Here is a 22,897-nt window from a genome sequence, read left to right as displayed (position 1 = left end):
TATTGTGTTCAATTTAGCACTTAGCAAATGGTCATGAATGTTGTATTTGAAAAAATAATATTATAATTATTTTGTGATACCCAACAAATGAACCCAATAAGATACAAATTGCTTTCATTAAACGTATTAGAAACTAGCCAACTATTTATTTCCGTGTAGCCAAACTCCTGGCTTGCTGATATTCCGGCAACAAAGGGTCCTTTGCTCTCGCCCGATTTTGCCATATTACTCGGCGCACCCTGACAGTTCATGGTCCTGTGTCGGGTTTTGTTGTCAAAAGTATTTAAATGGTGCCGTCAAAGGCAAGAGATTTCGTTTTCATTCCGGGCTGCCTTATGCACATGCCAGTTGCCAGGACTCGGGACTCAGTATCCAGGAACCTGGAGCCAAGAGGCACAACCCTGCTGTGCTGACTTTTGTGCCCTGCAACAACGGAAGCGGAAATCGAATCTCGAGCATTTTTTTTTTTTCGTCTTTTTTCGATGTTGTTGTGCACCAGCAACAGCTCCCCAATTCTGAGAATTTTGTACACTTTGGCACAATCGAGGCACTAGTTTCCCTTGGCCCGCTTTTCATTTTCCATTCTCTGATAATTTCAATAACGCAACAAGCAGTCGAAATTGTGGCCACTTTAATGTTTAAAAAAAGCTATTGAGAAATCGACCAATTTTGTGTGCAATTTCTGCTGACCCAAGCAAATTGTGTGGGCGAAAGTAGGGTAATAAAAGGCTCCCATAAGGCGCAAGTTCACCTTGAACGCTGGTCGAGATTAATTGGAAAATTTCGACATTTTAGGAGAATTGTCCAAAAGACGACAATAAAAACCTTCGATTTCCGTTTAATATTATTTTTAATCTGCCAAAGGAATTTATGGCCACAAGGAGCCATATGCCATGTGAAGCGATGCATGTTTTATGTTCCATCAATCAATGTTTTGAGCCTCCGACGGTCTGACTGACTCGACTGACTCAAATTGCCTGCCACATGCCACATGTCTCAGGACACTCGCACCCCTGTATCCTTATGTCCCTTAACCGGCTCAAGTGAAAAGCCAAGCGCAAGTCAATATAATTGAATAACGCAGATATACATATGTATGTATAGTATGTACACACATTCACGTTTCGGGTGGCAATCAGTCTGTACTTCTGCAACATTTAATGTGCAAATAAAAAACGAGTCGATACAAGGGCAATGCCAAACAAACCTTACTTTATGGCAGGCAAGAAAATAAATAAATAAATAAGTAAGACGAGCTTCTGCCACGCCTGTCTCATCTATTTTAGCATGCATTTGTATCTCCCAGTTTGTTTTTGCTCTTCTTTTCCAAAGAGGAGCTTATAGCCATAATGGCACAACAACGAAGGACTGGAACGGGATCTATAAAATAATAACCGCTTGCCGGCGGGCTCAGCGGCTGTCATATTTGGCATTTTAAAAGTCCCTCTGTTTGCTTAGGAGCCAGAAATCAAATTGCAGCCCCCAAACCAAAAAGGATTTGGCCCAAACTCACCGCAATGTACTGCCATCCCTTGTTTACGCGAACCAGCAGCGCCTCCTCCTCGGTGATGTAGGCCAATGTGCCCGGTGGATTCAGGGCCGATTTCTGCGGAATACGAACACATACATAGGTACATACATATCAGCGAAAGGGTTTTTTAAAAATACATGGCAGTTGCCAAATTTAACCAATCGACACCCACTTTTGTCATTTCATCGATGTTCTGGAAGGTGACTGCGCCGGGCACAATCTTCATGTTCATGTTCGATGAGGATGCCGAGAAGTATGGTTCCTCGCCATCGACAAGCCCCAGGGTCTCCTCATGCTTGTGGGAATGTCCTGGCTGGCGCGGTGGCTCTAAAAATGTATAATTCATGCATTATGACACATAATTTCATATCCTGCCTTAACTTATTTGGAATTTAACAAGTGCTAAATCACAATAGTGTTAAAATATTGGTTTCGAACATATATTTGTTTTTTAAGAGTTTCCTTTGCACACAAATACCTCTACAGCTCTATAGTATTTGTTATTTGAATAAATAAATCAATATTCGTGCACTTAACAATGTAATTATAATTAAAAAGCCTAGTTTAATAACAATGAAAATCGATATCCTGTTGCTCTACAATTTCAATATGAGTGATATTGTGCTTAAATATTACATCTGCACATTCACCTATTTTCTAACCGAATGACCGGATTTAGACTTCTGACCAAAATATTACTGGTAACTAAAATATTTAATATCTGTATGTGGGCAATGAGTCGTTGGTTTTTTCCATTTTTGACGCAGGAGGCAAATTCATGACGGTGTGAAAATTCACGCATAAAGAAAATGTTTACACGTTGTACTCCATCAATGGGCAAATGAGTTAATGATGATGTGCAAATATAAGGAACTCACTACCTATTAATGGAGCTGGCTCATGAAAATGCTAATAGAGAAGGTAATTTAGTAACTGAACGTTATAAGCTGGATCAAAAGGTAAGTCATGCAACATACAAAAGGACTAGAGCTACTCTAATGTGGTGAATGGAGTTTCGATTGTAGATTGTAGTTAGTTAGTTCGATTACCGGCTGTGCCATCGGGCCGATCGCGAAGATCTTGCAGTTCTCGCAGTGCTTTGAGTTCGTCCAAGGATGAGCGCGCTCCTTGATGACGAGGACGATGCAAATGACATGGATTGATAGCGGTTGGATAAGTAAGGTTTTTGGCTCTTGGGCAAGGATATTGCTAACTATTTACAGATATTGACCACTAGCTAACTAAGCTCACAAGTGACATATATACAATTTATGTTAGTAATATAGTTTTCATTGGCTTTCTCACCTGGTCGTCCGTAGTAGGATGCATCGCCGAAGAAGGAGCTTCGCGAATCCACTCCGGGTTCTCCTTTGGGGCCAGAAATGGAAAGACCCGGCAGACCTGGCGGTCCCGGAGGTCCTGGTGGTCCTGGCATTGGTATGTACTGCACGCCGCCGCTGTCACCATCGCCTCCACCAGTAGAGGGTAATCCTGGAGGTCCTGGCAAGCCATCGCGACCATCCTGACCTCGGTCTCCCTTATCACCCTTTAACTGCAAGAGAGTTTCAGTAGGTGAGTATATGGAGCACCCGTGGTGATCCATCAGCATTCTGTCGCCCCACGGGGCGTATACTTGACATCGACTTTTGGCACTTACCCCTTCGCGTCCGCCGGAATCACCCTTTGGTCCTTTGGGACCCATTTCACCCTTTGGTCCTGTCATGCCAGGACGACCCTGTGAATCAATTAAATTGGGGTCATAAAAATCAGCCAAATCAAACAAAAAATGGCTGCTGTAAACTTCTAAGGATTGTTTAAAATGCACTCAATTATTTGAATGTTGGACTAAATATCTCCAAAATGATATGAGCACGTATAAAAGTTTCCAGATGGCCAGCGAAAATCACACTCGTCTATTCAGAAGTAGGAAAGTTGGAGAGCAAATTATAAGATCATTGCCAGCAAAAGCCAACAGCCACATGGAATGCCTCGTGAGAAGTATATAACCTACTTGGCTCAAAAACAGTTCCTAACACTGGGAATCGGACCAACGGGGCAACTTGAACTATGGCCAAAAAAACGAGCTAACTTTGGCCGTTTTCAGAAAGTGCAACAATTCTCGTAGTTGCAACGCTTTTGTCTCTTTGCTCGTTCCAGCAATTGAGCCAAAGTTCCGTGCCCCACACCAAATTTGGCTGCAGAAATGGCAGCTCATGTAAATACGTTGCTTGATTTTGATTTTTCGGCGCGGTAAACGATGCCAGTTGGCACAGAGAATGCCATGGTGTCCTTTTGCATTGGCATACCGTACACACGCGCCTGCCTCTCAATTCAGTGACTCGGATCCAAAAAAAAAAATAAAAACGGAAACTTTCCTCCTTGCTGTCATTGCTTAGCTGTTGTTATTGCGAAATAATGGCGGAATTTCTGGGTAAACTGCAATTGGAAGCGTGCGATGCACCAACTGCCGCGTCCTGAATAACCGTGATGAAAATGCACTTAAAATACTTTTCGTTTGACTTTACTCCACCGCTTTTTGTCCTTTTTTTTGCAGTTCCTCTTGTTACGCGACTCAACCGCTTTCAGTGCCCTGATTGTCTAGATTGCGAGAGCGGCCAGGAAAATTCTGTTTGTCTGTGAACATTCTTAGCATCGAGGAATATATAGCCTAAGTCATGGGCGTAAGTTTAGGGAAACCTAGGTTGCAATGTAAATATTTAGTATTTAAAAACAATATATAATTCATAAATGAAAAAAAAAAAATTAAAAACATATTTTCCCTTATAAAAACTCACTGCCTGCACCCATGAAGTAATTTGTGGCTACGCTACTGGCCAGAATGGGTGAAAGCATGTGAAAGTTGGTCAATCTCATGAATATGCATGCGAAAGTTGTGAGTGGACGGGACTCTCTCAGTCGCTTTCCTCTCCCTTCACTTACCGAGTGTCCAATATCGCCCATGGGTCCGGGTTTTCCGGGCGGTCCAATTGGTCCAGTGGCACCCGTTCCGCCGCGCCGACCCCGCATGCCCTTCTCGCCTTTCTCGCCCTTCTCGCCCTTGGTCCCATTGGCACTGGCGAGGCCATCAAGTCCGCCGGGCTGTCCGACCTGTCCGGGCAATCCCGGCAGTCCGGGTGTTCCCGGTTCGCCAGGCTCACCCTTTGCGCCGCTGGGCCCGTGTGCACCTTTGTGACCCTGTTTTTTGGTGGAAAGATTTCGGTGAGAAAGGAACGCAAGTTGTGTGAAATGATTTACGGTCTTAAATATGTAGGCATACATGTGCCCAGGGGGGGAATAAAGGAACACAGGCAAATACATACGTGTATATATATAGGAGTGTATGCGTGTGGGAGCCTAGAAGCGGCAACAGCAGTTCTCTCGCCTAATTTGGCCGTAAAACTCAATTTCAAACGTTTTGTCGACTTCAGAAAAAAAAAAATTCAATTCAAACTCATTTTGAAATCAAATCAATTCCGAAATCCCACACTCACACACGCAGGCCACACACGAACAGAGAAATTTATGCAATGCCTGGTGACAAGCCCGAAAACACAAAACCATATTCCTTTTTCGGGGCAGGGAGGTCCTTTTGTGGAAATTTGCTTCCTTCCATCGACTCAATTCATCCCCAGCGTCGTCTTCCACATCATCAGCGCCTTAAATGGTTCGCCATAAATTCGCACGCCTGCAGTTGGTTTTGGGGGAAAATTGGTGGAGCTGGCTGATCCGGCTGCTACTTTCCTCGGTTTTTACCAGTTTGCTGCGATGGCGAACCTTGCTCCACATCGCCAACTTAATACCAACTAATGAATAATTAATAAGGCAACGAATACACACACACATACACACACGACTGCTCTGCTCGGCGGCTGTCTTTTAAGATCCCTGTTTTTTAGGCTTAATGAAACGTACCTAATTGTGCGTGTATTCATACGTTTAAAATGCTAATTTCCATATTAGTTTTCTCCCCCGAAAATTGTAATGCAATAACGCCGTCTCCCTGACAAATTGGGCGTGAATTTATCATAAAATCCCAATCGATTTTTGTACTTTTTTGTATTTTCATCAAGTGTGTGTGTGCTGTTTGCATAATTTCTTTTTATTTCACGCACGATTAATTCCGGGTGTGGCCACCGAAGGGAATAACTTCTTAAAAACGACCTTGTTACGCCAGATTCCTTTGCCACAAGCCGCATAAATATTACTTATGTATATGTACACGTGTATATATATCAAAGGTCGTGGGTCCAATTTGGATGCTGTTTTTGGAAGAGTAATCTCGACACCCGGAAGGTAACCGAACTAAAACCTAAAGCCGGGAAAAAACCGACAAACAAACAGACTAACAACAAGCACATTATGCGAGTCCTGGTCAGAGATTTAAGTTTTGAGGTTGCAGGACATAAAAGAAATACCCTGCCAAAGGGAGCCGCAGAGTCCGAGGGTGCAAAGCCATCCCAACTAAGCTGCTAAATGGCATACAGGGTAATGGCTGGGAAGTAAGCGTCGCCTAAGCAGGATGAGCTTCCCAAATGGCCAAAACTTATTATGAAAGTAATGCCAAAACGAGAAGTGAAAAGAAACTGAAAGGAACCAAAATAGTTCCTGATGGGTATGTGCGTTGCCCCCCTTTAAGCTTGTGATCATATCATATCCACTGGGCGGGCCGTAATCATTATCGCACTGTTACGTTTATGAAAGTGTCAAGCTACTTGTGGCCCCCATCGTCGGACAGAAAAATCAGAAGACACATCCACATCGTCCCAACTGACGCATTTTTTGGCCAACTGCTGACTGATATTTATGTCCCAAATTGTGTATTTCCTGCACAAATGACTGCGACTGCCATAAATATGAAATTCGGGATAAAGGAGGGATAGAATGGTAGGAGCTCAACTGAAAGACTTATTACTATCTATCAAATTGGGTACAATTTAGCTTGAACTCAAGTAGTAATTTGTTAGATGGGGCGTTTATCCTTTCACGGGGTTAATCGCTTGGCATTTATGGGAGCACAAATTGCGTAAAGTATCTCATCTGAACATACCGAAGTCATAACAACTGAACTATTTTTTAATTTAAAAGACAATTTTTAGGTCTTAAAAACGATTTTATAGAGCTTTATAATTTATCAACACCTAAAATACATTATGGTCTTATGTCGGAAATGCAAACATCTTACCTTCTGCCCCCAAATTCCCGACCAAATACGATTATTTCCCGGCCCAATAGAAAATTATCGTCGTAGTCCTGTTTTGCTCATTTGGCAACCCGAAAAGCAACACAGTCCCTGACGCGATTGCCCTTTTAAGAAGCCTCAAAATCAATTGAGTAGTCAATAGAGCAGAAGTTATTATTATTATATATTTGAAACAACAATCGTGTAGGCGGGTGCCCCTTCAGAAACACTTTATAATGCAAACACACACGCACACACATCTACGGGACCCGGGAAATTGGGGGAGGTCAGGAGAATTTGGAGAAAACCCGGGCCATTTATTAGATGCCCCCATGCCCCCTCTGACTTACCGGATCGCCACGCTCTCCTTTCTGGCCGGCATCACCTTTCTCGCCGGGCACACCTTTGGCTCCTGGCTGCGTCGTGCCCCGGAATGCGCCCATCGAGTTGACCATTAGGGATTCCTGTGTGCGGGTATGTGTGTAGGCATAGTAATTTGTTAAATATTTGCTTGTTGTACAATTTATTTTCGATACATGTATTTTCGGGACCCCCCATTTTTCTGATCGTTTTTCTTCACAGCGGGCGTCCCCTTTTTGACGAAGGACACCACCAGGACACCACATGCAGCAAAACACACGGCGGTGTATCAACGGTAGAAATTTGATTAATGATCCTGTTTTTTTTTTTTTTTTGTGCGTGGGAGGACCTTCTGTTGGGGTCGTACCGCTTCTTAGATTTCGGGGCGGGGCTAATGATGCCAAGTGGTTCTAGTCCATTAAAGGCGGTGGCCATCGCTTAACCCCCGACAAACCTTTTTTTTCGATTTTTAGTTGTGTTTTATTAACGAGTAAGTGGTGGTGATGGTAGGTAGAACATAAGATGAAATTGTTAAAATGTTTATACCTTGAAGGTCCTGGTTGGATTCCAATTTATCTGTTATTTATGTGTTGATTGTTACAAGAATACATAGTTTTTTGGATACGAATATACGTTTAACAATAATATAGAGCAATGGGCGTGAAATTAAAGCGTATTAGTAGATGATTTCACTGGAATAAAATCAGGAAACGTTTCAAAATTGCAACTTTTACGGCGAAGCTCATATTTACATGGGCATGGGTAATTGAATTTCTGAATAAAACATTTGAAGAAATGAATGTCGTGTCGGCAATCAAAAGCCGTTCTAATAAACATAAAAGCATTTCCCTCCTAAGAACTCTAAATGTGGCTTTAGAAAAAGTTTGATTTTAATAACTTTCAACTAATTTGGTACCCTATATAGCGGTAGAAAATGTCATATATATTATTAAATTCCTTCTTTAACTTCTTTAGAAATATACCTTTACCCCTTTCTTTTCGATTTCTATCTTATTATCATATGCTTGAATTCAAACCCATTTTTTCAACTGCCGGTGGCTTCCTAGTCGTGTATCCTGGCACCGCCCAATCCGCAGGATAACGCCGAGGGTACGAGACTTTCTCTGGAAAGCTTTTAAAAAGACTCCGACTCTGGGGTGATGATAATAATGATAAACCCTCTGACATTAAACAATGGGAGGGCCGACAGGCGAGTGGCTGTCTGATTTTTACTGCCGCCTCGTCGACCACAAGTAGCTTGACACTTTCATAAACGTAACAGTGCGATAATGATTACGGCCCGCCCAACCACCACACCCACGCACACCGACGCACAGTTAGATGGAAAAGCGGGCAGCATACGGCGTTGAAATGCGGTGATAAAGCCGAGCGGCAAAAAGAAAAGTTTCACTCTTGCATAAAAGGGTTCAAAGTGGCAATGGTGCGGATGCCGGGAGTGATGTGTTTGCGTTTGTTTGGGTGACTAGCTGCGCCGGCTTCGACTCCGGCTCCTACTCCCTATTGCCCCCTAGCCCTATCTGTGTGTTGTATCTGTATCTGTGTGCGTGCCACCGCATTTAACCGCGTGAACTGCGCGCCATGATAACGGTAATTGCCACCAGCTGGAACACCGCCATCGACTTTGGCATGTGGCATGCGGCACCCCGAATCCTACCTGCTGAAAACTGAGCCCATGACTGCCGCCTAAGGGCAGTACGTCAGTAAGGGCCACAGTTGCACGGAAATATATTTCAAAGAAAGCTTGTTGTTAGCTTAAGAAAAAATTAATCTAAAATTTTAAGAGAGCTCTTCAGGCAGTTTTTTATTTTAGTTTACCATCAATTCTTTCGCTTGGTGTTTGGAAATACATCCCTACTTGAAATTTACCAAATCTATCATAAACTATTTTCAGAAAGAAAGAAAACCTGATTTTCCCCAGTGCAGACTCCACTTGACTTCGGTGTCGACACGACGACTCCACTTCAATTTGGGTGAGGTCCTGGCTTAGCTCGCGTGCTCAAGACGCTTACGTTTCGGCCCTTTCGCCAGGAGATGTTTTCGTGGTACCTCTGCGGTTTTAAGATTATTAGCAGAGATAGGCCATTTGTGGCATTCGCGACAACGACAATGGTGGCCACCGAACGTGCCCGCTTATGGCAGACTCTGACTCCCAGTTGCGGGTTCCCAGTTGGAATCGGAATAAGGATCCGAATCTGGAGCTGGCGTGACGCCACGAGCCACCAGCCACCAGGGTGGCAATTTTTCACAGTTACTGCGCGAACCAGGAAGGAAATTAGTTTAGGCAAATTGTGTGGCTTGTAAAACACGACGGACGTTTACCTTGGCCAGTCGCAATTCATAAAGATGTGCGTGATTGAAAAAACAGACGGACAAGGAGCGGCAGGACGAAACGACGGAAGGATACGCGACCAGACACCGAGCAACTGCATTAGCCATCCGACGCCTCTGTGTTTGCCCAGTGTAAAAGGTGCAATTTTGATCGAAAGCCAAATTGAAACGAAGCTAGGAAAGTTATGAATAATATAATCTTCGGTTAACCGAAGGCTGGATGCCCTCGTCCTCTATAAGAATAAAAAATAGATATAACATAATATATTATGTACCATACATAAGGGACGAAGGCATAAGACAAAGTAATAAATTTATATTTATACTTCGATCTTTGGATTATCCAAAGAAATTGTTGAGTGTTTCAGGAGATTTTTTACAATTTATGTATTCCTTGCTGTACAAATCAACTTTTAATAAATAAAAGTTGGTTTTAAAGTCTTGTTTAAAGTCAGACACTCGGACTAAAAGTGAGGACTACGTGAAACACTCAATACGACCTAAAATTGTTTAGTGATATTTTCGTGCAAGCCCGTTAGGGCATAATTAAAAATTTAAACTGGTAAATATATTCAAATACATTTTCTTTCTTTTTCTTGATATTTCCATTGGAATACTTACATCGTAATTCTCGGGCAAACCAGGCGGGCCCGGTGGTCCCGGCGGACCCATGACTCCGGGCAGCCCGTCGACGCCTGGCTCGCCCTTCAGCCCCTGGGCACCTTCGGACCCCCGGGCGCCTCTGGCTCCAGGCACTCCGGTGGCTCCCTGGATAAATGGAAGCGGAAGCGAGACATCCAGAAGCAGGACAAGAAGTGTATCGGCGGGGATGGAGCGGTATGAAAGGGAAGAAACGTCGCCGGCAGCGACAGAGAAATAAATCACATTAGTGGGCGTGCATATAACGTGTCCTGCGTCCTTAAAGCTACAAATCTACGTCTATAGGGCAAGTTCTACAGCGTCTACGGTCTGCGACTTCAAGGAGCTGTTTTCGGAGCCATAGCATTTGGGGCTGCCTAACTGGCTGCGGTCGATTTACATAATCGTTGCGTTTTAGTCCAAGCTCATTAATCTACGCGACCAGGGCCGTCCATGTGGCATGTGGTTCGGTTTTTTGGGGCCTTTGGGATTGGGATTAAGTTTGGGTTGTGGGGAGTCTACCGACATTCCAATAGGCTACATGGATGGGTACACACAAAAAATGTGTCTCCCGATGTTCTTAATCTTATGCAAAATGGTCACGCTGTGAGCCATTTGCGTGCCATGTTCTGCTTCTTGTTCTTGTTGCTATGTTGGCCTGTGTAGCTGTTGCTTATCGTCGTCCTTTAAATTAATTGCTATTAGTTAAGGGATTAGCAGTGGGGCAACAAAGTTGTCGCTGGAATTTCCGGTATGCGCGCCAGCTTGCCATATTTCACCGTGCCTGGCCAAAGGCCTTTTTGAGTGGGTTGGGCTTAAGGATTTTGGTGTGGGTCAGTGGGTTTTTCGGTGCGAGTAAAAAGGGGGGGTTTCGGGGCCCAAGCTGGCATATTTAGCTTCTGGCAATGGACCGCAGAATGCTGAGCATACCGCTTTCCTTTTGATGTATTGCATCGCATTGAAGAGGCTGCGTTCCACAGGTTGCTAAAGTGCCCCAGATAATGTCAGATTGAATGGAGACGGTGATGGGCTTTAGAAGAGAATGTCTTTGGCCTGCTTTCGCTTTTTGAATAATTCCAACCGAAGTAATGGACATGCATTCAAAGTTATTCTATATTTTCGGTAAGCTTCTCAAAGTTTTTTGGCCCTGTTGCGTGATAAGCACTTAAGTGAGTTGAGAGGAGAGCTTGTTACATTGTGGACTTTGCCTTTGACCCGCACACACACACACACACACACAGGCGCACTCGCATGAAGTAAATGGCAAGTACATAGTCAAGTGTAGTTCAGCACACATACAGGAAGACATAGAGACATGTCCTTTGTGTATCCACTGCGAACTCTTATGGTTGCCAAAGACGTTCCCAGCTGATGAGATAATATAACGAGTAGCACCCGGAGAGTGGATAAGTGTTTAAGCGTGAGCTGGCGCATAAAGAAATTTTTCGTTACGATTCGCTCCCATTTTCTCCTTTTTCTCATCTACCACGCGACTCTAAGTGTTCGTCTGTGTGTGTGCACGTTAACGTTTTTTCCATTTCCGGTTACACGCACAGCTATACGCACACTTTCTCTCACACACACACACACACATGGTGCACAGTGCAAATTATGATGTTTGACATAGGAAAACATGCAGCCCCTTCTGAAATTGCCCTCCCTCCTTTTGCCAATTCCCCAGTCCATCCTGCTTCAATCCACTCACTCTTGGAGATTAGACGATGTGTGTAATGAAATTGAAAATGTGTTAGATTCATGTCAAATATTGCCTTTTTGCGAACCCGTTGTAACTCGAAATTGCCGTACACACAGATAAGCCCAACGAACGGAAGAAAAACATGAAAGAAAGTTTAGCTCAAATACCTTCCAGCTCGATTATATACATAGTTCGCTTGGGTACAGCAACGACTTATCTTCAGACCTTCACTAAGACATCCAATAAAATTTAGACAATAGGAACTCATCTCTAGTCTTCCTATAGACAGGTATCACAAGACAACTATTATATTTATCATGGATTAGTTAAATATTTGATCATCTTAAAATATGTCATTCTTCTTGCATTGTATCTAACTTTATTATGTTGGTATATATGAAATATTACTCCCTAAATCTATCAGTACTCAGAAATATGAACTTTATAGAACTTCCTTTGTAATAAATATGTACATCTTGCCATAATGAAATATCCTTCGTTAAGGTAAGAAAATGGATAGAGAAAATCCTGCGAAATGGCATGGACTGGTACTTACGGTGTGTCCAGGGGTACCTGGCTTTCCATCCTTGCCCGGCGTGCCCGGTGCTCCTCGCAACGATTCCCGCAACGACTCATTGTCCTTGATGGCCTCTAGGATATCAGACGCATTACATGTACACTCGCCAGTGTATTTCTGCGAAGGGAAATGGAATACAAAACTTAGCACCTGGCTGTGGATCGGATCACATTACCGCGGCACATCGTTATGGGCAGGCAGGCAATTTCGTGTTGCCCACCACAACGGCACAGAGAAAAAAATTACACAATTCTAATTTCATTTATAAAAAAAAAAAATAGGTGAATGTGAATGTATGTATTTTCTGCATACTACTTGAATATTCGTACCATTTAACAAGCTGTCTAAACGTACGCTGTAAAAAACATAGCGTTGTCTAGATATTCAACAATTGTAGCATTTAGACACATTTAGCTCTCTAAATATTTTTGCATCTTATTTTGAAATGGTAAGTGGAATGTTTCAAGTTCAAGTTGTAATTATATCGAAATTCTTTTTTCTGTGCAGATGCCAGCGGCAAATAAGTCTCTATTTGCAATACTCACAGCCCCCGCACTCGTCGTCTCCACAAAGGGCGGATAGGGGGCCGTTTCGCCTTTGGGTCCTGGCGGACCCGGCGGTCCCGGCGGACCGCGAATGCTGTCGCCCTTGGGCCCCCGCTCTCCCTTCTCGCCCTTGATGCCGCGATACGCTGCCGAAACGGATGTGGAAATGAGATGGAAAGAAAAAACAAGTAATGAAAACCATTGCATTGGCATTGGACATATGTACAGTGGGTCACATTAGCCGAAGTGGTATGGATTCCGGCGGGTATGCACTTACGTCTCTCGTGCGTGTACTGCGTCTGTCCCGGGGGCTGCATTCCACTGGCGTCGAAGATGTCTGTCGCCTGCGAAGGGGGAGAGGGAAAAATTCATTAGGACTGAAGTGCAAACCGCTGTCAATTTTCATTGATTTTCCTGACATAAACTTATAACTGAATGTAAATATTTAATTATACAAAGCGCAGCCACACTGCTGACCAATATAACCATTTATACAGCACTTATAAGAGCACCGTCAATAGCACTAGTGCAAACTCATTTGTCCTTGCTTAATGCACCGCCAATTAATTTACTTAATTTTATACACTTTTACCAATAGCACTGCCGACTAACCTCATCGCCTGTATTCCAAAAATCATCACTTAAAATATTCGCTTCCGTTGAATCCTCGAAAAGAATATTCTTGGGACCAAAAATATGAAAAGGTGGAAAGGGAAACAGATAAAATTATAAGGGAACCAAAGGTTTAAGTAAATAATAATTTGGAAATCAACATACCTCTCCAGATCCTTCATAAAATATAGAACCATCATCCTTAAAAAAAATAAATAAAATATAATGCCAAATTTCAGGACAGAACAAACGAAATAATTTCAAGTTATTGTTACAAAAGAAAATGAAAACAAAATAAAATGAATAAATAACCAATAAGTTTGTATTCACGCAGTGAATTAAATGTGGTAAGTAACTAATATGTGTAAAAGGGATTTGCAAATATTTCATAGAACTGGCTTAAACATTTTTGTGCTAAATTTACAGCTGATAACCAACACGATTAGCCGCACTGAGCTCTTTAATTCACAAATATAACTTTATAGCACGGGGATTAAAAATGCATCATCACATATATAAGTGTATCCGATTACATGTTATTTGCAGCATTATTTGGTTGTCTCAATAAATGAACGCAAATCCCAATGCAAATATTCTCTCACTTATGCGAACATAATGCAATTTTAATGTAATTTATCAGTAAGATGATTTGCCCTGCTATTCATTAATTAATTTAAATGCCAACCAATGCATTCGGTTAGTCTGGTTTAGTGGTGACCTCCAAATGATGATGACTTACCGCCGTGGTGGGAGCAATCGTTGCCTTTGGCGGCGGCATGCATGTGACATTTATGGCATCGGGATTACCATAGACATTGATTTTTTCTAAATAGCCCTGGGTTAAATAGTAACGTGTTTGTTAGCAATAATCGCATATTTTATGTACATATATGCACACTGCGAGTGGAATAATTTTCGAAACGCTTTTCATCGAACCAAACGCACAATGAGTGCCCACAAACCACTACATAATAAATCAATCAATTTGTATATATACGTACATATGCCCGTACATCTGCAAAGTATATCCAATACCCGAGCCCCATTTGTAATTGCCGCAAATCGAAATTTATTATTGATGTTAATGTGCAACAGTGACTGCCGGCCGGCCGGATAACTAATGTGTGCCGTGGTTTCGGATTTAGAATTACAATTAAGCATGCATATTTCACATTAGCCATTAGAAAGGCGGGCCAGGATAAATAACCACTTGCGAGCAGTGAGTCGAACTGCTGGCCGCAGTAACTAACTACGAAATGCGGAGTATGGAATACGGAATGGGCCTATGAAGACAATGGACCACAAACAATATGCTGTCGGGTCCTGCTGTTGAATCCTGAGTCCTTAGTCCTTCGACCTCGCTACTGCTGTACACACTCACCTCCCCAGATAGAGAGACACACAAATGCTCAATGCACATTTGCCCATAAACTCAAGCACTGCAAATAAAAACGGCACAGCAAACACTCCGGCCCAGGACACCAGTTTCAGGAGCAGAAACAGGCGCAGCAGGACTCAGGACCAAAACCGGGTATCCCAGAACTAAGCCATCGTAATAGCAGTCGGGTGTTTTAGTTGCGGCTGCTACTGCTGCTTCGTCCTGTGAATGATAGTAATGGCCGTGCAGCTTTTATCCTGCCGCTCAGCTAAAAAAGTTTTGTCTGAGACGCTAACTCGTTGAGTTTCGGGTTAAAAGCGTCCTGGCACGGCTCACAATGGCTTAATATGCGCCGAGTCTGCGGCGGACTTACAATCTGGATTTTGGAACTCGAGTTTATGGGGGAAGAAAATCAAGTAGTTCCTTGGAATGGCATATTCTTATATTATATAATTTGTTTTACAATATATATTTATATATAGTATTATATATAATTTATATTTTATAAAACTCATAACACTTAATTTTTATTAGAAAAATCGAAACAACCAAATATCATGATCTGTTTTTGAGAGTCTCTGCCCGCAATACTGCAATTCTCAAGTATAAACGACACCAAACTTTGGTCAATGACAATGAGATGGTTTCATGGATGGAGGATATTCTAGCGAACAGAGGGGTAGTCAGGGAATGGGGCGGGGGTGTGTGTGTGTGCTGTAACACACACGTGGCCCATCAATAGACATTGAAGTGAGCATTGTTCGCCATGTAGCTTGTTACTGTTGTGCCATTGAGTGCGGATATTAAAGTTTTTGCTTTGTTTCTGGCTTGGCTTTGTTTTGCTTCAAGAAAACTATGCGCTAAACAAATGGCAAGCCGGCGAAAATCACTGGCTGGAGAGTCGGAGCATGAAAGCAATGTCCGTACTTGTGTCCGGGATTCGTGTCCGTCCGTATTTTCTGTCCGTCCACGGTTCTGTCCGTGTGGCCCAGTTTTCATTGGAGCACGTGTGTGTGTGTGTGTGCAACAAAATTAGCAGCAAGGAAATTCACTTGAAACGGAAATTAAGCCGCAGGAAGTGGCATTTTTTGGGCATGAGTCGACGTCGCCATTTTGGATGTTTTTTTTGCTCCCGCTGGCTTGACTCTCATTATTACCTGCATTTTTGGGGCTAAGTAAATTGACAGCTCTGCCATTGTGCAGTGGCCAAACAAAGGAAACGAGAATGTGCTTTCTGTATCACATTTCTGGGTTTGTAAAGTTACCCAATTTAAAGACCAACACACTTTTGGTTAGAATAATAATTACTGCGGCCATATTGTTACATGTTCATTCGCTTAGCCAAGTTTAAGCTTTCACAGTCCGACTTATCCCTCGTTTCGATGCGGATCTGGCAAAGAATAACTATCTGTGGGCATCGCAAAAAAGGCTTAACCTCGACGGCTCCGAGAACCCTTTTCGACCGCTCCTTGAGTACGACAGAAAATTCAGGGCGATGAACTGATAAGCGGACATCAAAGCCGGTCGCCTCCGCAATATTGTGCACGGCAACAAGCAGCTGCAAAGGCAACTGGCCAACGAAAAAGCGTAGGTAAATAGGTGTACGGAGAAAAATATATATATATAAGTTATATACCAAAATGGAAATGTGTCAATGCGGCTGGTCAAAAAGAACCGCAATTAAGCAAAGTTGAATGGAAAAATAATGAAGGATACAATAAAAGCAAAATTAAAGTAAAATTAAATTGCAAATGAAAAAGATATCTTAAAGAATTATCTAACGAGTTCAATTGAAATTATTATTTCACATACATTTGAAGGTGGTATTCTTAGAGAGTTGGGTACTTCTTAAAACTTGTACACAAAGCTGACCAGCGGTCAAAGAATTAAATTGATCAAATTCAGTTTTTCAGATTAAGTTCATAATTCTGTTCCAGTGTATACAGAAATGGCGAAGGCGCACGACAACAGGCGTTGCGACAGAGGGTCAAGCGCAGACAAAGGCCGTTTTAAATAACGAAAATCTGGCCGCAGGCAAAAGAAACATTTTCGGTGTCCTGGACATCCTGGCAGAATGTGATTTTAAGGTGGGCATTTAGTTTAAATAGTGTCAGGCGGAGAGCAACGGAGGTTGAGCGGTATGGGGAGGGGGTGGCAGTACAAATGGCTGACTTTCGCAGGATGTCTCGGCAGGTCGGTCAAGTGGCGCAGAGTGCTCCGAGTGTGCCGTGAGCAATTAACTGGGCTGAAAGTGCATGTGCACATATGCGCTGCTTGTGCATTTGTTGTTTATTCTGTGCCGCACATAATTAAGGCCAGAAATGAACTGAAATGCGAAAGAAGCGGAGCAAGGACACAACAGGCCAGCAAAAAGTGAGTGGGAGGAGAGGAGGCGAAAAGTGTGGTAATATTTGCGCAGCAGCAAGGCATCCATTGCCTAGCAATGAGTCCTTTTTGCTATTTTTTTTTCACTCTTTCTTTTGCTCCTGACAAGGGATCGCTATGCGTATTGAAAATAAAGCAAATAATACGCAAATCGTTGACCCTTTTCCATTTGCCATTACCACGAAAAAGCAGAAAGGTAGACCGGCCTCCTCAAAAATGCGAGACACGTTTCAGTTGCGAGTTACGGGACAAGGAAAAGGACTCCGCAAATCCAACACTGCGGCTATCTGGCAATTTGTCAAAAATGTGTCAATAATGGAGATCGATTGGGGCTCTTAAAAATTAACCGAAAATGGATTCACATTCGACTTGAAATCCATGGCCGTAACCCTGCAATTGTCTGAAACGGAAACTTGTGAAATGACTTCAATTGATATTTATAGGAACTATAGTATATAGATATATGTGCTTATATATTGGCACTTGTATATTACTTTACTATATTGTTTTTATCAAATTTGAGACAGTATTTCTAAGGTTATTTTATTTATCAGGACGGTAAAAGGTGGTATGACAGTTGCTTATCCATTATTTGAGACTTTAATAAATTTAAATCACTCCTTCACCTTATAAAAGTGTGTCAAACTTTTATTGAAGGTCGTAACTCAGCACACCCATCCTGACCTTAATTATGCATAATAAAACTTAAAGTCTAACTTGAACTATGCTTCCAATGCCATTAAAAATCTTGTACTGCCGTCACATTTCGCTTGTTGTGAAAGTTAAATTCTTAATTAAGCACAAATATTTAATAAGTGAAATTTACGGCATGCAGCGGCATCGAAACAAAGGAAAGCTTTAGGCATGAAGATTACCATAAACTTGTTTCCGCTGACGCTGCTTCTCTGTACCCTATAGTTCTGAAACCTATATTAAGGTATATGAACTATTTAAAACTTAAATTAATTAGAACGAAAGATATTCCATTCAACTACAAATAAATGATTATCGCAGTTGCTGAATCTGGTGATATAATCATATATATTAAATGTATTGTTTTATATATATTTATATATTTTGTATATATACCAAGGGTATTAACAAGTCCACCTGGATTCTGTGCAAATTTGAATTTTTCGCAGTTCGCTTTACCTCTTATATAATGACAATGGCAGCCACTGCCAGGACAAGAGCGGAAACGGATGTATATATTTTCGTTGGAGGCACCTAATTCACCCGCTTGTCTTGGTATTTGTATCTGTGGGTCTGTGTGTGTGCAATTGTTGGCGGTTCTGGATCCTGCGGATTCTGCACTCGCATCCAACGAAAAAGTTATGCTCAAGTTAATAGATAATTAACCATGCAAATTGCCGCGCAACAGTTTACAGATACGGGTCTCATCCTCATCCTCATCCCAACCACTAACCCCATCACCCCGTCGTCATCGTAATTTTCATTATCATTTTCATCCTCATCAGCTTCCAGATTCCAGATTCAGTTTCATTCTCACCATGAATCTCGCTGTGTCACCGGCTACATGCGTAAGCACTTCGTCTACCTGACTGTGCCAGGTGTCTCTGCTCGCTCAAGTACAAAAGAATTAACTCTAATTACTTTGTAATGTTGATTAAGCCTGTTAGAGCGCATTAAATATGTAAGCGACGTTTTGACATTTTCAGCATATTTGCCCGTGGCTTTTAAGTGGCAAAAACTATATGAGTTATGCGTATTTGCCACTTGACTCAGCGGCGAACTAACGCAATTTTAACTGGAATGTGGCTTCAATTATCTAACCGCAGTAATGTGCAAACAATTCGATTTCAATTCGTTTTCAAGGCATTTTCAAGAGCCGCACACAAAATGGTAATGGTAATGCCAATAGCCGAATAACAAAAATGCTAAATTCAAATTCAACTTTATGGCCAACGACGACAGGCGGCCGACAGCCGACAACAAACAAATGCCAATCCTGAACTCGGAACTCCAAACTGGGAGCTCGGAGAACTCGGTTCTCGACCTGGCCAAGGTAGCCGGGTCATAGCATAGTTTCTAAATCACTTTCTGACAGCCGTTTCGGCCCTCGCTAAAAGTCCAAAAAAACGCAAAAAAAAAAGCGCCCAAAAAAATAATCTGAAAAGGAAAACACCGGAGCAACGAGGATAACAATCGCAACGTCAGAAAGTTGCGCACTTTTTGTAATTTTATTTTATTTCCGTTTAAATGCGTGCACCGCCCCCTTGGTTACCACTTCTCACTTTTCGGATGAGCTGGGCTGAGGTTTGGTGCGATTTTAAAGCTAAATTATAGCAACATAAATTTTTACGGCCTCTTTTGCCTTTCAAGAGGCGGGATTCTTTTGGAAATACGAAAATAAAGCTGCCCAGGTGCAGGACTTAATTCACTTTACTCTGCACTTGACTCCAAAGCTCCTTTTTTTGACACTCGACGGCCGTTTCGCATTTTATTTGATGCCCATTTTCATTTTTGCGCCGGTTCTTGTTTTGCATATAATCAAAATAAATTACTTTGCACATTTTGCGGCACATAAATTATTTAAGAAACGGTCGCATCAAAGCGCAGAGAGCATATAACGCAAAACTTGTACATACAACATGTACACGCAACCTCGAGCACATATGGTTCTATGGGGCACCTCTGTATTTAATATACTTCAAAAACCTAATTTAAAATATTTTTATGATTAAAAACGAAAATTTTAGCATGACCATGCGGATATTAGCACCTGTTTCATAATAGGCTGAATAACATGAATCCCTATTTATTTTTAAGAATTTCCCAACTTGCTTCTAAGTCGTCGTTTCTTATAAAAGGTTCTATATTTGTGTAACATTATTTTTAATGTGTATATTTAGCAGTGTCCATGTGCAGCGAGCAGAAGTGACTGTCTAAATAGTGGCCGAGAAGTAGAAATGGAAACACAAGCCGAATATGAAAAGGAGCCGGAGCTGGGGATGTGGAAATGGAACTGAGACTGGAAAAGTGGGTGGAAATGGGGTAGCCGGGGGATCAAGGGCCCTGTTAGGGGACCGAAAAACAATGAGACGGCAAATGCCAACCGCATAGTGACAGATTTTTTTTAATTTTGCTAAAAACCTACGACTAATTCTCAAACGAGCTGACACAAATCTCGAAAAGTTTTTGCGCCAACATTTTTGCAGAAGCGTCTGTCTGCTGGTCCCTCAGTCACTTTGTCCTTCCGCCTCTCCGACTGTCACAGTTCCTTTCTGCCCGACTGTTTATCCTGCGGAGCATAAGCTTCATATATATACACACACATACAAATATACAGAACTGAATACATATATACTAGCTGCAGCAGAAGAACTCAGCGGAGAAGCTTTCGGGCTTATAGAAGAGGCAAAATAGGATTTTATACTGAATTGCTCCAGTTAGGATAGTAAATTATTAAAAAAAAAAAGGGATACTCCCTCAGAAAATTGAAGTTTATTTATTTACTTATTATTTATTTACTTAATCACAAGATTAACTCATTTGTTTCTGTGCACAAACAAAATCCCATAACAGAAAAAATGTAAACTATGCCTATGTAGCATATTTTGTCTAATAAATGTGTTAAGATGTTGTTACACTTTGTTTATTTAGGTTTTTGTGACACTTTTCTGCTCAATGAATTTATTTCTATATTTTCACCTTCATATTTATGCTGTTCTGACCCCAAGACCGAATACGAAAAGCAAAAGGGTTAAAATTGCATTTTATTGTGGGTCAAAAGTGCCAACTACAATTAGTTTAAAACGAGAAAACCTGTCAAATAAAAACAAAACCTAAAATGTAACATGCTAAAAAACGAACATATTATGACCAAGTTGAAGATTTTTTTTGTGTTTATGTTCCAGTGTGTTGGTTTATATGTTGATTTAGACAGTTTTATAAACCCAAAAGCAAACAGATAGTGTCAACGTTGCGTATACGCAGCGTAAGCCGTTCTCCCGCGGCAGCTGCAGTTAAGGCAAAATATGCACAATTTTAAATATATGTATATATGTATATAAAGAGGATGTGCATAACTGGTCCTGAAGTGCATGGTGAAAATTCAGGAGGCCAGGCGTTTTCTGAATTCTACTTCAAAACAAAAATTTTGGTGCTAATACAGCAATATTTTTACTCAAACTCGCAGCTTCAACTTGCCACATTATATTTTTTTTCCACCATGGAGTCTGCTAAAGTCCTAAATAAACTATTGAAGGAAGCTCCCAAAGATTCTAAAGGAAGCAAAGAGATTGAAGAGTTACGAAACCTGATCATAGAGCTGATGAAACCACGACTGGGACAACTACTTCAGATACTAAAGACTCGCATGATAGCTTCCACTCGAGATGAGTTTCAAGATGAAAATGAAGACTGGTGGCCAGATTATGAGCTATTATCAGCAGACTGGAGAGCCTTCACAGATATGAATGTAAGCAAGAGTTATTAAAAAAACGAAATAAGAAAAAACTAATAATATATTAATAAATTATACTACAGGGTCTTTTAGTCTGCACTCAGAATGCTTTAAAGGGACTACCGGGTGATCTTAAGGCCATTGGTGAAAAGTTCGATTATGCCTATTCCGTTGCAAAGCCTATAACTGCTCGAAATAAGACCAAAAACTATTTTTTAGTAGTGGAACTTATAGAGGACATGGAGGACTTTGTAACGCACCTCAGCCGCCTGTGTAGCAAGAATCTGGACGAGCGAAGGGACCTATACGATCTGGCTTCGATAACTAAAGATACTGGCGATAGAATCAAGGTGAAAGTCTTCGATGAACGCATCTTTGTGCAATTGCAGTCGCGAATTGCAAGTCTTAGGAACTACATAAGGGACTTCTGTGCCCTTTTCGATGCCCACTTGGAGTCCGAAGAGGAGGATGAATTCGAAACATTAGATATGTTGGCAAAACCCCAAGGACCACTTGCCACGGGAACCAATGCTGATAAGGCCCGGACTTAAGCCAAATCGATCAGGAAGTCATCTCACCGTCTATTCCCATGGCATGGCTTCCAACGGTTTTCATTGTACAATACCCACACTTGGAGCTACAGAACACAGAAACATGACTCCGGCATATGGGCGGTAATAAAGAGTTCGCCTCCAGTGTATTGGAGTATCTGGGAAAGCTTTTTATGCTTCAAAGTCAATATAGTAGTGTGCCATGTACAGAGCGCACAGTTTTAAAACGGTAAGTATGCCTTTCAGTTACGTGGTCGTGTGTGGTGACACACTTGCCCCTCCGCACCATCCACTGAACAGCCCTACGACCCTCCAACAGCCACCCACCCACTGCCCCTTGTCAATGGGCTGTTAGTTGCTCCGAGCACAGACGCCATTCAAGCGGAAATGCAGCACCGAAAGCCGGCTACAAGCTGCACTGAGCGAAATTCGTACAAATATTTGAGTGCTAAATGGTAAATGGTTAATTCGCTGCTTACATTGTAAGTACGACATATAAATTGTCATTGAAAAAGTTAGAAATAGGAATTGTTCAGAAATTTATGAGCTGTCGCTCTTAAGAGTTATATATATATAAGGAAGTATATATAAGGAAGCTAGTATGCGAAGGACTTACATCCAAAGCCATTTACATATTGATAAACCCTTGCTATTTACTGATTTTTATTA

At 41.9% G+C, this 22,897-nt stretch overlaps 2 protein-coding genes and 1 non-coding gene across 17 annotated transcripts in view; 2 read left to right on the top strand and 1 right to left on the bottom strand.

Annotated features, from left to right (window-relative positions):
- Mp (Multiplexin) overlaps positions 1-22,897 on the bottom strand; it is a 54,657-nt gene that overhangs the window by 5,308 nt on the left and 26,452 nt on the right. For 4 of the 15 annotated variants that reach the window (NM_001300032.1, NM_001169893.2, NM_001169885.2 and 1 more), the window contains exons 5-17: positions 14,228-14,323; positions 13,654-13,689; positions 13,489-13,557; positions 13,154-13,220; positions 12,877-13,022; positions 12,311-12,448; positions 10,041-10,187; positions 7,061-7,174; positions 4,472-4,726; positions 3,189-3,266; positions 2,837-3,083; positions 1,704-1,858; positions 1,514-1,606 (exon numbers count right to left, since the gene is read on the bottom strand). The exons of 1 other annotated variant lie outside the window; for it this stretch is intronic. In NM_001300032.1, the coding sequence (NP_001286961.1) occupies positions 1,514-1,606; positions 1,704-1,858; positions 2,837-3,083; positions 3,189-3,266; positions 4,472-4,726; positions 7,061-7,174; positions 10,041-10,187; positions 12,311-12,448; positions 12,877-13,022; positions 13,154-13,220; positions 13,489-13,557; positions 13,654-13,689; positions 14,228-14,323 (1,641 nt within the window). Of the gene's footprint in view, positions 1-1,513; positions 1,607-1,703; positions 1,859-2,580; positions 2,659-2,836; positions 3,084-3,188; positions 3,267-4,471; positions 4,727-7,060; positions 7,175-7,616; positions 7,647-10,040; positions 10,188-12,310; positions 12,449-12,876; positions 13,023-13,153; positions 13,221-13,488; positions 13,558-13,653; positions 13,690-14,227; positions 14,324-22,897 lie in introns of all 15 variants that reach the window. 10 more of the 15 variants (NM_176294.5, NM_001169886.2, NM_176293.3 and 7 more) reach the window with 8 other exon arrangements.
- asRNA:CR45832 (antisense RNA:CR45832) lies at positions 9,845-10,367 on the top strand. The gene is made up of 2 exons (NR_133181.1): positions 9,845-9,981; positions 10,064-10,367.
- On the top strand, positions 21,398-22,391 carry CG17744 (uncharacterized protein). The gene is made up of 2 exons (NM_139813.3): positions 21,398-21,692; positions 21,761-22,391. The coding sequence occupies exons 1-2, from the start codon at positions 21,444-21,446 to the stop codon at positions 22,226-22,228; spliced, it is 717 nt and encodes a 238-aa protein (NP_648070.1). The 5' UTR covers positions 21,398-21,443; the 3' UTR covers positions 22,229-22,391.

The sequence above is a fragment of the Drosophila melanogaster genome, chromosome 3L (genome assembly GCF_000001215.4).
Source record: "Drosophila melanogaster chromosome 3L".
NCBI classification, from domain to species: domain Eukaryota; kingdom Metazoa; phylum Arthropoda; class Insecta; order Diptera; family Drosophilidae; genus Drosophila; species Drosophila melanogaster.
Note: the sequence above shows the minus strand (reverse complement) of the source record. Positions and strands in the feature narration are given on the sequence as shown.